The 17335-nt window shown below is 39.8% G+C and overlaps 1 protein-coding gene across 3 annotated transcripts in view; it reads right to left on the reverse strand.

Moving 5' to 3' along the window:
- Positions 1 to 17335, reverse strand: part of SCN8A (sodium voltage-gated channel alpha subunit 8) — a 156383-nt gene that overhangs the window by 83848 nt on the left and 55200 nt on the right. Inside the window, exons 3-6 of one of the 3 annotated variants that reach the window (XM_088836897.1) lie at positions 9251 to 9369; positions 6886 to 6975; positions 5905 to 6033; positions 4007 to 4098 (exon numbers count right to left, since the gene is read on the reverse strand). In XM_088836897.1, coding sequence (XP_088693023.1) covers positions 4007 to 4098; positions 5905 to 6033; positions 6886 to 6975; positions 9251 to 9369 — 430 coding nt within the window. Of the gene's footprint in view, positions 1 to 4006; positions 4099 to 4255; positions 4348 to 5904; positions 6034 to 6885; positions 6976 to 9250; positions 9370 to 17335 lie in introns of those variants that run through there. The other 2 variants (XM_055395535.2, XM_088836896.1) reach the window with 2 other exon arrangements.

Genomic DNA, 17335 nt, shown 5'->3' on the forward strand with positions numbered 1-17335 from the left:
ACCAGTTTTATTTACACCAGTAAGTGCTACTCTCTAAGGAAACTCTGAGACATCTGTTTAAGATGTCCACCCTATCTTGGGGGCATGTCAGTCCTGTGGCATGTAGCCAAAACACGCAGAGGATGAAACTTCTGACAGTCACTTAGAAGTTCCTTTTTGTACCCAGGTACATACAAAGTAAAAACAAAGTTTTAAGACATACAACCTTCTATACAGAATACTTCAATGTCAAGTTGAATCTGGCAAGTTCCAGACCAAAAGAAATTTTAAAAGGGTCTTTTCCTGTAACTGATCCCTTTAGCACAGTTTGCGTGGCACTGTTCTTCAAGTCGAGTCCTCTGAAGCAAAGGGAAATCGTGAATGATAGGTATCCAAGTCTTGAGTTAGCAAATAAAGAGGATCAGATGTGACTTTACTCTTTTCTAAGCCACAAGAAGGGTCTAAATTGAAGCATCTTGTATAAAAGGCTAGAGCTAACTGATACACTGTACTCTCCAATCTTCAGGAAGTCCTGGCTGCCCTGACACATCCAGACTATCTACCAAAGATGCTAAAAGGGAGGACAATATCAGCCCAGGTGAGCAGGGTAAGTGCTCTAGGAAAGGAAAAACTCTCAAAAAGGGAGTTGAGAATGCTGTGAGATCTTACAGGTCCCTTTCAGTTCTGTGGTAGATCTCACTTCTGTTTTTGGCAGCTTCAGCAAAAGCCTACAGTCAAAGTGGGAGCAGGAGAAGGCAAAGAAAGTAACAGTTCCACTGAAGTGGTCTATGAGAAAACTTGGTACGCAAAGCAATGGCTTTTATTCAAGGGAGCTATGGCCCCGCTCCGTGACAACAGAGTCAAAACAACTCAGATTTCCAATCAAGAGAGGGCTCAGGTCCACTGACTCAGACTGGTATCCCCACCGCGGAAGGAGACCTGGGTAACAGGCAGGTAGGCACAGGGCAGCAGCTCTCCACAAGTAGAATCAAGAGCAAAAGAACTTGGGATAAAAAATCACACTTTAAGAACTGACTAAATCATTGACGTTATTATCCCTTAAAGTTATTGGCAAAAACATCCCAAAGCCAGCTCAACTAGGAGGTGCTTCTAGAAATAGGAATCCAATAATTTATTTTAATCTGTGAAGTCAGTGTCTAAATCTTCACACAAACTCTTTCTCTGGGTTTAGGTTTCTTCTTTATAATTGCTACTGCTAAAATCATTTATAAAGGACTCTTACAGGCTAGGCACTGTGTTTATAGATATATATTTATAATACAGAATGTAAAGTGAAACTGAAGTGAAGTCACTCAGTCGTGTCTGACTCTTTGCGAGCCCATGGACTGTAGCCTACCAGGTTCCTCCATCTGTGGGATTCTCCAGGCAAGAGTACTGGAGTGGGTTGCCGTTTCCTTCTCCAGGAAATCTTCCCAACCCAGGGATCGAACCTGGGTCTCCTGCATTGAAGGCAGACGCTTTACCATCTGACATTAATATATACCTATAAAACTAGAAATTAAGGATAAAAAACGTGACATCAGTCAGAGTTATCTTGCAGAAATGCTGTGGTCAGAAGTTAATCATACAGCAGAGACAGAGACAGAGGCTAAGAGCTGGAGCAGAGATAGCATCTGCTGCCCTAGTTAGTGAGGAGAGCACAGCTTTCCAATTTAGTTCTGGAAGAGAAGTTTTGAGATCACAAGAACATAAAGGGACAGATGCCTTGCGGAGTACACTGGGGGAAGTGAGCAGAAAACATGGCATCATATTTAAAAGAGGCCAGAGGAGGAAGTTCAGCTCAATTCAGTTGTTCAGTCGTGTCCAACTCTTTGCGACCCCATGAATCACAGCACGCCAGGCCTCCCTGTCCATCACCAACTCCTGGAGTTCACCCAAACTCATGTCCATCGAGTCGGTGATGCCATCCAGCCATCTCATTCTCTGTCGTCCCCGTCTCCTCCCGCCCCCAATCCCTCCCAGCATCAGAGTCTTTTCCAGTGAGTCAACTCGTCACATGAGGTGGCCAAAGTATTGGAGTTTCAGCTTTAGCATCAGTCCTTCCAGTGAAAGAGACCAAAGGAAAAATGAGAGTAAAGACTTGGTGGCATACATGTCTTACAAAAGGAGAAAAAAAAGACAAGGCCTGCTTAAGGGTTAGTCTGCCATCAACAAGCTTCATAAAGGTGCCTAGAGAATGAGCTGGATTTTCTGTCAAATGGATTTATTAATAAAATGGCTAAGAACTAAACTTTGGTAAGTCATGGTTATAGTTTTTTGCCAATAAGAATATACTCTAAGGGACTTCCCTGATGGTCCAGTGCTTGGGACTTTGCCTTCCCATGTGTGGGGTGTGAGTTCTATCCCTGGTCGAGGAGCTAAGATCCTACATGCCTGGCTGCCAAAAAAATCAACCCATAAAACAGAGGCAATATTGTAACAAATACAATAAAGACCTTGAAGATGGTTCATATAAAAAAATCTTAAAAAAATAAAGAATATACTCTACTGACATCTAGCCTCTGGTTGACAAGAAGCTACCGTTGCTAAAAATAAAGTAATTCATTCTCAATAGGGCCGTAATTTATGGGCCCACTTCATGGCCCAAGTTTGTAAATGGAGAAACTGAGATTTACCTCCCTGAGGGTCTCAGTCAGCAGGATTCTACCTCTGTACTTCTCTCTCTCTGCATTTGATATCTGGATAACGTTGAAAAGGAGAAAAGAGGAGTATTTTTGGTGCAGCCACAAGAAAAGCCATGTGATGCCAGGAATAGGATGCCTCTGTTCTTCATGTCCCTGTTTCTACAAAACTGCAGTGGAAAGCCTGGCAGAATCTAAAAACTCCTGAATACAACCAAAGTCCAACCAGCGACAACACATCTAGACTTCTGCATGTTTCTGCCATGTTAGTTAGTCTACTAACTAAAATATCTTTCCTGCCAGATTTCAAGACTGGTCTTCCGAAAAATAGTTATTACCGGGCAGCAATGCTGTGATTCATGGGGTCGCAAAGAGTTGGACACGACTGAGGGACTGAACTGAACTGAACTGAACTGAAGGATTTGAATTAAATTAATAGATCTCAACCTCGGGGGGCCATCGATGGGCTTTGCTAGGGAGGTGGTGCCTGCGAAATTTTACCTGGTTCTCAAAAGGATACAAAACCTTCAAAAGGTTAAGAACCATTGGGCTAGCTCAACCAGAATCAAGAAAAAGAGGCAAAAATGTAAAGCCTGTCAATCAACTACCTCTCAACTAGCCCCTGACTACTTTTTTTTCCTTGTAAAGTTTCTGTACTTTTTTGTCTGCCCACGTGCTTAGATGTATCTTATCTTACCTTTGACTTTTTTTTTTAATGGCACCCTCATAAGTTTTCATTAGGATTTATGTCTGAGAATGGTCTCTGAATATATATGTAGTAGATATCTACTGGTTCTTATTCTAGTGAATGATAGCAACGCTATGTGATATACAGTGATTATTAAAGTTCAGGTCACTAACACCAAGCTCTTAAATTTGTCTGGAACACTGGACTAGTCAATGGGGTAAGAGCTCTTCTGTGATTAAATAATTCCATTAACACAATAACAGTAAAAGTGCAATTCTTCGAATAACAACCCATCAGCAAACCATGCGATAGGAAGCCTAGAAATCACAAGCAATGGAATGATGGTGAATGCTAAAATTACTGTAATTCCATGAGGCCAGGAAGCAAATGATTCATATTCAAACAGACAGCTCACTCCGTGACAATTTTTTCAGGTATCTTAAGATCCAAGTGACTCTTAAGCACGTGCTTTTTCAGAGCATGGATGGAATGGGGGTTGCATGCCTTGCAAGCACTGTCAGAGCAACTTTGGCTTCAGGACCAAAGAGCCATTCCAGAGAACATCTCCTGGGAAAAACATGCGAAATGCAAGGCCATCCCAGCTGTGCTGACGCTGCTTCAGGATGTGGTGGACAGAGCAAATGGAGGAGATAAGAGGAGATGAGGCAAAGTCAGTTTGGTGTTTAAATTTTCTCACCTGGAATTACAGAGATAGTTTTCAAAGCTCGGAGAACCCTGAATGTTCTCAGCGCTGAGACATTGCCCAGGTCCACAAACTCTGTCACATATCTGTAGTAAGGGAGGTCACGCACAGACACAAATGACAAACACGGACACAAACACAAACACCAAAGGAAAAAGAACGAAACCACAACAAAACAAAAAGTACAATACGTCACGTCAGGGCCCTAACCCAACACCTAACACCAACCCCGGGCCATCTTACCTGGGATTACCGAAATAGTTTTCAAAGCCCTCAGAACCCTGAAAGTGCGTAGAGCTGAAACATTGCCTAGGTTTACAAACTCTGTTATATACCTGCAGAATCAAACCAAAGTTAACTTGTAATGGTACCACTGGGCGAGGGTTTGAGAATAGGGGTAAGAAAGGGTCTTATAAGCAAGATATGATTTCATTTTTTTCCTTGAAAAAGAAAAGTTTCAAATACAAGCATTTAAGGAACACGTTTTATTTTTTTCAGTTGGGCAAGGAGAAATCCAAAGTGTATTTGAAAGGAGTGATACCACCAGAAGGCTCCTGGGGCTCTCTCACGCAGCATCATGATGTGCAGATCCCAATCAGAATGACTACTCTTGGTCCATTCTCTTTTCCCAGTTAAAAGGAAGGCCAGGAGGTATTCAAAGGCTTATGTCTCCAAGTTTTGTGAACAATTTCTTAGGAAAAGGAGACAGATTTCTGCAGCAGGAGCCCCATATAAACAAATCTATATTAAAATAACTTCTTAGTTGACAATGGAAAAAATGCCTAAATCTCTGCATATATGACTTATCCAAGAGTTGTCTGCGTATCATTGCAGTCATGCCTACATATGAAGTTTTAGCTTGTGACATACAGGAAAAACCCAGATTATGGGATCAGAGCCAATATTCTGTTAAGTGTTCACTTAATCACCAGCTCTGTGCCTAGCAAGGACACTTACATTTTAAATGAACACCAGTGTGTATTCATAACGCTGGAAAGCTAGAAATTTTCTTAATATAACAGAAAGTCAAAGTTCCAGTTTCAAATGTTCAGTGTATAAGACTCATTCACACTTTATGGTTGAAATACATCTTTGTATCAGATGCTCAGACTCAAACATATACAAATGCACTCAATCTCTTACATATCTGCGCGCACACGTACAAACACACACACAGTCTACACTACACCTTCACCCCCTACCAACCGACAAAATGCTTTCCCCAACATGAAAATACAAATAAAGTCTGCTACACCTCTTCTATCACCATCTAAGTTTCCCGAAGAGAAACATTTTCATTGTTAAGACAACACTAATTACACAGAGCAGCTAGCATGCCAATGTGGGGTTACACTGTTCCCAGGTAATAACAGTTTGAAGCTCTGGTCAGCAATTCTTTAGGAAGTGAGCAGACTGGATACCTGGCTTATGTTTTGACTCTAAAGTGTGCTCTGAATTCTGCAACATCTGGACAGCCTCAAGAAATTACATGTAACATAATATACCCAGGAAACTGAGTTCCAGCCTAAGGTTTACACCTAAAAACTATGAAATCTTCGCCAAGGCCTCCCAGTGATAACTGTGGGCACCCCGGGCAGTGTTACAGGAGGAAACAAAATATAAGGGAGCTGCAATAGAAAAGCACTTCCTACCTTTGCTCCCACCTGCTCATCCTCGCCCATATGCACACACTGTCACTGCCTGAATCCCAAGAGGCCTTCGTAAGAAAGAATCAGACATATGTCCACACCACTTTACACGGTTATTCTTTAATTCCTCACACAACTAAGCCCATAAAAGCACACTTACACTGTCATACAAACACAGCCAAGAGTACAACCACACACACATAATCACACCCAGAACACCAATAAAGTAAGCAGAGAACTTACGCCATCATGATGACACTGAAATCTAACCAGTTCCATGGATCCCGTAAAAAGGTAAAGCCATCTATGCAGAAACCTCTTGCAATGATTTTCACTAGTGATTCAAATGTATAAATCCCTGTGAACGTGTACCTGTCGAAGAAATGGACAGCTTGAGGCAATTTCTAAACAGAAAGGAACTTTAAATGAACCTTCTAAGAGAGCCCTTGCCAGCATGCAGCCTCACTAACGGAGACAAAACAGAAAGGACACAACTCAAGCAGCAGAAAGGAAGTGAGGAAGAGAAAGGGATGCATCTAATGAAAATTACTGAAATGCACAAACCGAGAAAGCTGGGATGCGGCACTGGGGCCTGAGGGGCATCGCAAAGGAATAGCTCTGTACTGCCACCTAGCACGTGATCATTTTGAACCAGGAAAGGAGGCCCCAGAGCTAACTTTCACTTGAGACAAGTCAACAAGAAAAGGAAAGCTAAAGCTGGAGAAAAGGCAGGATCATCAGGAATTGACGCAGCAGATGGGGATGGGCCAGTCCACGCCTCGGGTAACACAGGCTACCACAGGAAAGGGCAGAGGTGGTGAGCCGTCACTTCCTCAGCAGGCTTTCTCTTTCCAGAGTTGATTTCTAAGGATATTTCTTCAATTCCACGTGTATCCTCACCCACTCCGTGAAGTAAAACATGGGCAATAATCCGGAAACAATAATTTCCAGAGTTGATTTCTAAGAATGCTTACTTCTTAAATTGCAGATGTATCCTCACCCGTGCAGTGAAATAAAAAATGGGTAATAACCTAGAAATAATAATTTCCAGAGTTGATGTCTAAGGATATTTCCTAAATTCCACATGTATCCTCATCCATCTCTGTCACATGAAAAGTGGGCAAACGATTTTCTTCCTTGATGGATAAGCTGTGCAGTGCAAGATGCAGTAACTAGAAATATTTAAAACAAGCGAGCAGAAAAATAAATGCATGAGCTACTTACTCCACATTCTTCGACCAGTCAGGAGGGTTACTAAAAGTCATGAATACACAGTTGGTCAAAATAGTGCACATAATGATCATGCTAAATACTGTAGAAAAGAGTCAAGGGAGAATATACAAAATCTGGCCTGCTTTTATCCTCAGGAAGCAAATACATTTCACATTAAGTATCATGAGAATTAAAATCAGTAACCTGAAAGGAGACAAAGCACAGAGGAGAAAAAGGCAAGGTGATAATGAAAACTGTGGCCACCACCATGAACCATCTGAGTGCCACCATATGTACCACACCCGGCCAGAGAATGTGAGTGGACACAGCAGGATGGCCACTCTGTTTCAAAAGGGCTGTCACTGTATTCCTTTTGGATAAACATTTTTCCTTCTTACCATTTATGCCTCTAAATACCTTTTTGCCCAATAACCAGAAATCTTGCAGTCTGCCAGATGCCAAAGTCATCAGATGGGAAAAACAAATTAAATCTTATCTATGTTATTGAGGCGGAGAAGGCAATGGCAAGCCACTCCAGTACTATTGCCTAGAAAATCCCATGGATGGAGGAGCCTGGTAGGCTGTAGTCCATGGGGTTGCTAAGGGTTGGACACCACTGAGCGACTTCACTTTCACTTTTCACTTTCACACATTGGAGAAGGAAATGGCAACCCACTCCAGTATTCTTGCCTGGAGAATCCCAGGGACGGGGGAGCCTAGTGGGCTTCTGTCTATGGGGTCACATAGAGTCGGACACGACTGAAGTGACTTAGCAGCAGCAGCATGTTATTGAGGAGTCATTTATTGTTAATTATCTTGCATTACCAATTATTTAGAAATGTTCATGTATTTAACAGTTTACTTTTTTTTCATAGCCCTTCAAAGGACTGTGTCCTTGCAGGGAAAGGCAATAGTTAATGTCTGGTGAATCTGTCAAATTTGGGAAACCAGTTGTGGTAAGGATTTTAAGGACATCTATACCACCATATTCCTAAGAATTAGGTAACGAGGCAAATTCTGATCTTTCTGAGAGTGTCCAGGAATGTTGATGGGTAGCAAATCACTTTGCTGCCATTTCAATTCCATCCAAGATCTTGCTCAGCCCTTCTTGTTCTTGTCTGGCTTAGTCATTAAGTTGTGTCCAACTCTTGCGGCCCCATGGACTATAGCCCGCCAGGCTTTTCTGTCCATGGGATTTTCCAGGCAAGAATACTGGAGTGGGTTGCCATTTCCCTCTCCATGTTCTTGTCTACTGAGAAGAATTAAACTGCTTTAGATCAATATGAGTTACTTCAACTGCACAGAAGTCATATCTCATTTGTTACTAATTCACTCTCTTGCTAATGGCATTCACTACCTTCATTCTATTAGTGGAGTTTTAAAAAGGAAGAACACTTCTTACAGCTGGATTTTTTTTTTCTTCCCACAGCTGGATTTTTCTTCAGGGAATAATAACATATTCTGGTTAGAATAGAAAAAAAATCATCCTCTGATCCAACAAGAAAGGAAGGAGTCCATTGCGAATTATTTATTTTCTTATAAACCTTTAGATTTCAGAACTATGTTGTTTGTAAAAACCCACAAATTTCAGATCAGGCTGTTAAATTCTTAACAAAAATAAAAGGTGCAAAAGCTTAACAAACCTTTTATGAAGCAGCAACTGCTGGTTTCATCCTACTTGGAGGATACAAAACTCTGAAGCATGGGACTAAGTACCGTCAAATTAAATACTAACGATGAAGGTTTAAAGTTACTAAATGAAGTTGCTAAACCCATCACATAATTTTTCATCTGTCATATGCTCTCCTATATTAATGAGATACAAAGTCAAGCCACATGAGTAAATCGGCATTTTCTTTTAAGGGAAGCAAATATATATATAAAAAATTCATATCAATCCTGCAATCTAGATCTAAACCTGTGTACCAAAGAGGCCATTTAATCTGAGAGATTATCTTACTTCCTAAACTTGTGGCTTACTAAATCAAAGCAGATCTATAAAACACTCGCTCAATTATTTATAGTAGCTTTTCAAAAATTCTAATTGGGCTTTAATATGTAAAAAAGCTGAATAATATAACTTGTTATGAAATTACTAAAGTCTTAGTGCTTTAAAAATTAAGACTTCAGTAAAGTTACCATCTTAACTTGTCCCTCTTAATGATACCCAGAAAATTCCAGATTCCCGTGATATCATCCTAGGAAAAAAGAATCTGCCAAAGCTCAGCTAAGGCTTTAGCAGAAGTTCTGACTGGAGGAATAGTCAGCTACACCACTGGTAAAATAGTTAATATACAATTAGGTGGTGGACATTCAGAAACACATACCAGCGACCACATAACGGCTGCACTCACTCCACATTTGCAGAAAAGGATATGAATGTATCAAAATTTTAATAGCTATTCTTCTTATCAGGTTAAAAGGACTTAAAATGTACAAGGCAGGCGTGGCACTAAATCTGAAGAGAGTTTTCCCTCTGTTTAATACTACAAAGGTCTGTGAAGAAAGAAAGAGAGAAATGGTTAAAGCACAGGAATTAATCACCACAAGAAATAACATTTTTCTAGGCAAGAAATTAACTCAAATGGACCCATGTTTTACTTCCCAATTTGGTGTCTAAGGCAAGAAACCTTAAGGCAATATACTAAGCCAAGAGAAACCGCTTTCCCTCACCTCCCTCCCCTGCACTGCTCCAGATTACATTACAAACAGATGACACTATCTTAGCAGTTTTAAAAATCAGACTTTTCTTTCAGAAATAAGCCATGTCAACTATACCTAAGCTATCTGTGCCTGCTCTGGACAAGATTCTGAAGTTGATTAATTTAGGATTCATTCACTCAACAAATAATTACTGAGTGCCAACTATGTGCCAGGCAATGTTCCAGGTGCTTGGGAAGGATCGGTGAACAAGGCCACCCTAGTGAGAGGAGCTTATGTTCTAAGAGGGGAGACAGACAATAAATAAAAAACCTAATGAGTAAGTAAATTATATCAAAGGTGATAAGTGCTCTGGGAAAAGGAGAAAGATCAGGGAAAGGCAACTCGAGAGTGCAGGGGTCAGTGGATGGGTGAATGTTTTGTTTTTGAATTGAAATGTTATGCCAATCTCTGCTGTAACAGCAAGGTGACTCAATCATATACATACATACATTCTTTTCCATTATGGTTTATCCCAGGAGACTCAATGTTGTTCCCTGTGCTATACATTAGGACCCTGTTGTTCATCCATTCTAAATGTAATAGTTTGCATCTACCAACCACAACCTCTTGGTCCATCCCTCTCAGGTGATCAGGGTAAGCCTACTGAGGAAAGAGATTTGAGCAAAGACTCAAGGAGGTGAGAGGAGTTATTCACCGTGTCGCTATTTAACTACAGAGTCTACTCTATTTAGCTTTTAAGAACCTCCATTATCAGTCTTGCCAAATTCATTCAACTACATTCCTAGCATGAACCCTCCTGTCGTGCCAAACCAGAACAGGTTATAGTAATTCAAACTTTGGCCTTGGCTCTTATTGCCCATCCTACTCAGATGCCTTCTCCTGTTGCATGAATTCAATTCAATTCAAATATTTTGGAGCACCTGTTTTGTGCCAAGCATTGTGCTAAGCTTCTTGGATATGAGACTGAATAAAATTATACTTTTGCTGCTGCTGCATACTTTTAGGGAAGACATATATGTGAACTAGTAATAATAAACATAAAATTCAATAACAAAAATATACGTAATGTGTGAGAGGCAGCAGAAGACACAGATTTTTACTTTCCCATTGGATGGGCAATTCAAGGGAGGGGAGTGAGCTGGGAGGTGGGAGGTGTTCACAAAGGCAGGTTACTAAACATTTGGAAGGGGTTTTAAAGGATAAGTGCCAATTAGGAGAGATTAATTGGGCAGATAAAGGGGGAAGGGTTAGCAAGGAAAGGGAACAGCATAGGATTACAAAGGCACAGTAGCACAGAACTGGGGGTGTTTCCAGGGAACTGACAAGTAATTCAGTGTTGTTGGAGGTTTACAGAGAGGGGGAGCAGCAAACTGTGGAGCTGGAGATGCAGGGTCTACTAGACTGGGGTCCTAAGGACACAGGCCAGTGGCAGGTACACAGCCCTAGCATCTAACCGTGCAGGTGAAGAAGCACATGGTCAAATGCTGGCCCTTTTAAGCAGGCTTTTGTTTTCGCTTTGTTGTTTAATTTAAAGTAGTACATGTCCATAATCATAAAAAAAGGAACAGAAGATAAGTTCCATCTCATTACTCAATGATAACGTTTGCCTGTATATCTTTTCTTATGTATCTTTTCAAAACTTTTCTGTATTAATATAAACACACAGATACAGCCTTAGAAAGACTCTTCTCTCCCTCCCTTACCCTCCCCTCAAATATACTATAAATAATCTTCTGCACCTTGCATTAAAAAAAATGAACCCCCCACAAAGAAAAACCCAGGGCCAGATGGCTTCTCTGATGAGTTCCACCAAACGTTTAGAGAATTAATATCAGTCCTTCATAAATTCTTCCAAAAAACAGGCGAAAAGGGCACACTTCCCAACTCATTCTGTAAGGCCAGTATTGCCTTGATATAAAACCAGACAGAGACATTTAAAGAAAAGAAAACTACAGACTAATATCCTTTATGAATATAGACACAAAAACCTCAACAAAATACCAGCAAACAGTATCTGGCAGCATATAAAAAAAGGATTACACACCACCAAATGGGATTTATCCCAGAAATACAAAGATAATTTAACATATGAAAGCCAATCAATGTAATACAACATACTAATAAAATAAAGGATGATTACTGCACGATCATCTCAAGAGATGCATAAAAAGCACTTGACAAAATCCAAAATTGTTTCATAATAAAATATACAGCAAACTAGTAATAGAACAGAACGTCCTTAACCTGTTAAAGGGCATCTATGAAAAATCCATAGCTAACATCATATTTAATGTTAAAAGACTAAAAACTTCCTTCTTAAGACCAGGAATAAGACAAAGATTCCACTCTCACCACTTTCACTCAACATTGTACTAGATGTTCTAGACAAGGCAATTAAGCAAGTAAAACTATTTCTAATTGCAGATGAAATAAGTTCTTATATGGAAAACCCTAAGGAAGACACAAACACAAAACAGAGCTCATTAACAAGTTCAGCAAGGTTCTAAGACATAAAAGCAACATATAAATATCAGTTACATTTCTATACACTAGCAGAAAACAATCCGAAAATGAAATTAAGAATACAATGCCATTTATAAGAGCATCCAGAAAAATAAAACACATAGGAATAAATTTAACAGAAGTATAAGAGTTATACACTGAAAACTATAAAACATCAGTAAAAGAAATGGGGGAAAAAGTAAATAAATGGAAAGATATCTGATGCTCTCGGACTGCAAGGCTTAATATTGCTATTAAGTGCAATCTCGCAAAATTTCAACTGCCTTTTTTGGCAGAAATTAACAAGATGATCCTAAGATCTGTACAGAAATTTAAGGGAACCAAATTACAATCTTGAAAAATAAGAACAAAGTTGAAGACTCACACTTCTGCATTTTAAATCTTACGACAAAGCTATAATAATCAAAATTGGTACTAACACAAGAATAGCCAAACACATCAATAGGATAGAATTGAGAGTCCAGAAATAAACCCACACATCTACAGTCAACTGATTTTTGACAAGCATGCCAAGACAATCCAAAGGGGAAAGAACAGTCTTCAATACATGGTGGTGGGACAAACAGATGCAAAAGAATGAATCTGAACCTCTGTCTCACACCTGATGTGAAAATTAACTCAAAATGGATAAAAAACCTAAATGTGAAGGTTAAAACTATAAAACTCAGTGAAGAAAACATAGGTGTAAATCTTTTTACCTTTGGATTAGGCGGGACACTGAAAGCACAAGCAAGCAAGGAAAACACAGATTAAATTGAACTTCATCAAAATTGAAAACTTCTGTGCAACAAATGACACTATTAAGAAAGTGAAGAGAAAACTCAAAGAATGGGTGAAAATATTTGCAAATCATGTATCTAATAAGGGTTTTGCAGCCAGACTAGATTACAAAAACATCTACAACTCAGTAAAGAGACAAACAATCCAAGTTAAAAATGGTCAAGGATTTGAATAGGCATTTCTACAAAGCAGATAAACAGCTAATAAGCACATGAAAAGACACTCAATATTATTAGTCATTAGAGAAATGCAAATAAAATCACAATGAGATACCACTTTACACCCATTAGAATGGTAATAATTTTTTAAAAGAACATTGAAAATAACAAATGTTGCCAAGAATACAAAGAAACTCTCATATATCATTGGTAGGAATGGAAAATGGTTCAGCCACTTTGAAAAACAGTTGACAGTTCCTCAAAAGTTAGACACTGAGATACCATACGACCCAGCAATTCCACTCCGTGCTATACATCCAGGAGAACTGAAAACAGGTTCACACAAAAACGTATACATGCATGTTCATAAAAGCATCAAAATACTGCAAAAGTGGAAACAACCCATCAACTGACAAAAACGTAAACAAAATGTGGTATATAGCCATATGATGGGGTAGTATCCAGACTTGAAATTCTGACATATGTTAAACATGGATGAACCTAGAAGACATTAGGCTAAGTGAAATAAGCCAGACACAAAAGGACAAATATTGTATGATTCCGCTTATATGAGGTACCTAGAATTAGCAAATACATAGAGACAGAAAGTAGAAGAGAGTTTATAAGGGGCTTTAGGCAGGAGGAATGGAGAGTTATTTTTTAATGGGTGTAAGTTTCTATTTGAGATGATGAAAAAGTTGTGGAAATGGATGGTGGCGAAGGTTGTACAGCATGGTGGATATATTTAATACCATTGAATTGTGCCCTTAAGAAAGGTTAAAATGGTAAATTTTGTGTTATATATAGTTTACCACAATAAAAATATATACAGTTGACCCTTGAACAACATGGGTTTGAAAGGCGCAGGTCCACCTGTACATGCATTTTTTTTCAACAGGAAATCCTGCAGTACTACATGATCCACAGTCAGTGGAATCTGCCACTGCAGAAGCACAGATACAAAGGAACCACAGCTCTAAAGGACCGAGGCGTGAGGGCACCACACATGCAGAGGGCTGCCTACAGTGACAGGTGGATCTTCGACTGAACCCTTCATGCCTGGGTTGTTCAAGGGTCAACTGTGTATTATGACCAGTAATGTGTTATGGATAAATTTTTAAAAATCAGTTTTATTCCAAACCAAACAATAGAATTAAGAATAGCAATAGCTAAAAGTGTTTCCTAACCCATTTGGAACTTCAGAAAGATTTAAGGACCTTTTTGAAAAATAAAGACATCTGGGCCAAGAAAAAAAGAAAGGAAGAGAAGTTAAGTATTCATACATGCTACAACATGAGTGAAACTTGAAAAACCTTGAAAAGAGTTCAAACACAGAAGGCCACATACTGTAGGATTCCATTTATGTGGAATGTCTAGAATAGGCAAATCCTGATGGAAAGCTGGTTAGCCTAGGATTGGATGGAGAGGGGTTTAGGATCTCCTTGCTAACGGGTTTCTTTGTTGTGGCTGTTTAGTAGACAAGTCATGTCCGACCTGTTGTGACCCTATGGACTGTATAGCCCACCAGCTCCTCTTGTCCATGGGATTCTCCAGGCAAGAATACTGGAGTGGGTTGCCATTTCCTTCTCCAGGGGATCTTGTGACTCAGGATCAAACCCATGTCACCTGCATTGGCAGGTGGGTTCTTTGCCACTGAGCCACCACGGAAGCCAGTGGGTCTCTTTAGGGTGGTGAAAATGTTCTGAAATCAGAAAGTGATGATGGCTTCACAAACTAGTGAATAAAGAGCCAATGAACTGTACACGTTAAAATGGTGGATTTTCTAGCATGTGAACTGTATCTCAATGAAAACAAAAATACCACAAAAATGAACCATATGAGAGGCATAAGACATATTAAAAAGTCTACAGAATGATACCACAAACATCTCTATATCCATCAGTTAGCCTAGGAAATAACACTTTATTATTAATACGGTTTCTTTCCGCAGCCCTTTCCAACTCCATCCCCCTCCTTCCCACAGAGGTCAGTGTCACTTTGAATTTGGTACTGAGGTCCCACTTTTTTTAAAAAGACTTTGTTTATTTGGGGCTGCGCTGGGTCTTCTTTGCTGCACACAGGCGCTCTCCAGTCGTGGCAAGTAGGGGCTACTGTTCGCTGTGGTGAGCAGGCTTCTCACTGCCTGCTGCGGAGCATGGACTCTACAGCACACAGGCTTCAGGAACTGCAGCTCGCAGGCTCGATGCTTGTGGCACACGGGCCTAACTGCTCTGCTGCATGTGGGATCTTCCCACACCAGGGATCGAACCCGTGTCCCTTGCAGTGGCAGGCAGATTGTTAATCACTAGACCACCAGGGAAGCCCAAGGTCCCACTTTTTTATGATAACTTTGCAATTACTCTAACCTCCCCCTTTCCCGAACGCTTGTTACACTCCGAGTCTGTGTCTTTCATTATTCTCCAAGCTCTTTTTGTACCCTCCCCTCCACTCTCCACCCCGACTAGGTGTCAAGCTCTTGGAGAGCAGGAAACAACTTCACACTTCCTCCCACAGTTTCAATATATTGCTCAACCCAAGTACTCCCAATACACAGTGGCTGGCAGATTTTTTTAAAGTTCCTGTCCTCTCATCTTCTGTTCTTTCTGTTCCTGGCAGTCAAGCCATTTTCTCCACAATAGAAAAGCAGTGCTGGTGTTGAGCCATATGCATTCTGGAAATGCTCGATGAAGCAGCCCCAGCGGAGAGATTGCACTGAGATCATATTCTTCCTGTACTAGAAGGTACTGGCCCCAGGCAGCAGTGGTGGGGCAGGGAGAGACGGCGATAACTGCAGGGAAAACTTAATCCTAAAAGCAAGAGGAAGTAGTAGGCTTGGGGTTAGGCTGAAAGAGGTCAAGGGCCGAGCTCTAGCTCTTCCATATTTTGGCCTCTTGAAGGAACAAAGAGCCCTGCTTGAAACTTCTAATCCAATTCTGAGAATATAAATACATCAGTCAGTTCAGTTCAGTTGCTCAGTCGTGTCCGACTCTTTGCGACCTCATGAATCGCAGCACGCCAGGCCTCCCTGTCCATCACCATCTCCCGGAGTTCACTCAAACTCATGTCCATCGAGTCAGTGATGCCATCCAGACATCTCATTCTCTGTCGTCCCCTAAATAAATACTATGCTGTCACACACACACACACACACAAAATTAACAAGTGATATAGCATTATTAACAATAGTACAGATTTTGTTTTAATTTCACAAAATTTTATGCTAGTGTCCATTATTTGTTTTCATACCTATTGAAGACTCCACATCATATTTAATTGCATTAAGCAGCTTCAGCAGCACACAATAAATTTTAGTAAATTCTCTTTTCATTTTTATTCTATTACAATTTTTTCCCTAATTTTCCTTATTATGGCTTCTTAGATATACCATCATTTAAAAGTGGACATTTAATTTCCAAATACATGGGATTTTGTTTAAAGTATCTTTAATATTAATTTCTCATTTTGATACTAATTTCTTATTTAAATGCTTTCTTCTCTGCAATCACTCTGTTTTTTCTCAGTCAACTTTATTGAGACTTTTGATGGCTAAGTCGAAGATCTCTCCTGGTAAATGTCACACGGCACTTGAAAATATGTGGGTTATTTTCAAATTTCTTTTGATATTGATTTCTAACATAATTCTACAATGATAAGAGAATAGATTCTGTATGATCTCAATTTTAGACCATGAAGTTTTTGCACCTTATTTTATGTCCCTGAATATGTTCCAGTGTCTCCTAGTTTACAGTCTATGGGAGCTTGAATAGAATTTGTATCCTACTGTTGAGTGAAAATTGTATAAATCTTAATTACGTTGAATTGGTTCACAGTGCTTTTCAGGTCTACTGTATCTTTCTACTTCTCTGTATACTCATTCTATTAATTTTTGAGAGTTTGATATTGAAACTCCAACTTAAAATCTTACTTTACCTACTTAAAAATAATTGTAATATATAGTGGAACTGTATGTAACTTTGTTCTGTATTTTCTCCTGTAAATGTGTTGTCATACTTCATAATTCAAAAAAATAAAAACTAAAGAGCCCTGGACTTTCCTGAAATCTCTTCTCTGAAGTACTTGTATTCCTCTGCGTTTCTATAGCAACCCCCTCCAAGAAAATGTCAAGCCTTTTAAATAATCTCCTCATTCAGCCTCATAATATTCCCATGAAGTGTGTGTGAAGGAGGGATTATTATCCTCTGTGCATTTCACAAAAGCTCAGGGGAGGGACATCACCTATCAAAGGTTAGGCTGCAGGGAGCAACATATGATGCCAAGTTTAGAGTCTCTTTACAGCTTCTATTTGCCAGATGGAGAAGTAATTCAGTGACAGTACG

This window comes from Moschus berezovskii, chromosome 6, assembly GCF_049115385.1.
Source record: "Moschus berezovskii isolate FMDL1 chromosome 6, NW_MosBer_1.0, whole genome shotgun sequence".
Lineage (NCBI taxonomy): Eukaryota > Metazoa > Chordata > Mammalia > Artiodactyla > Moschidae > Moschus > Moschus berezovskii.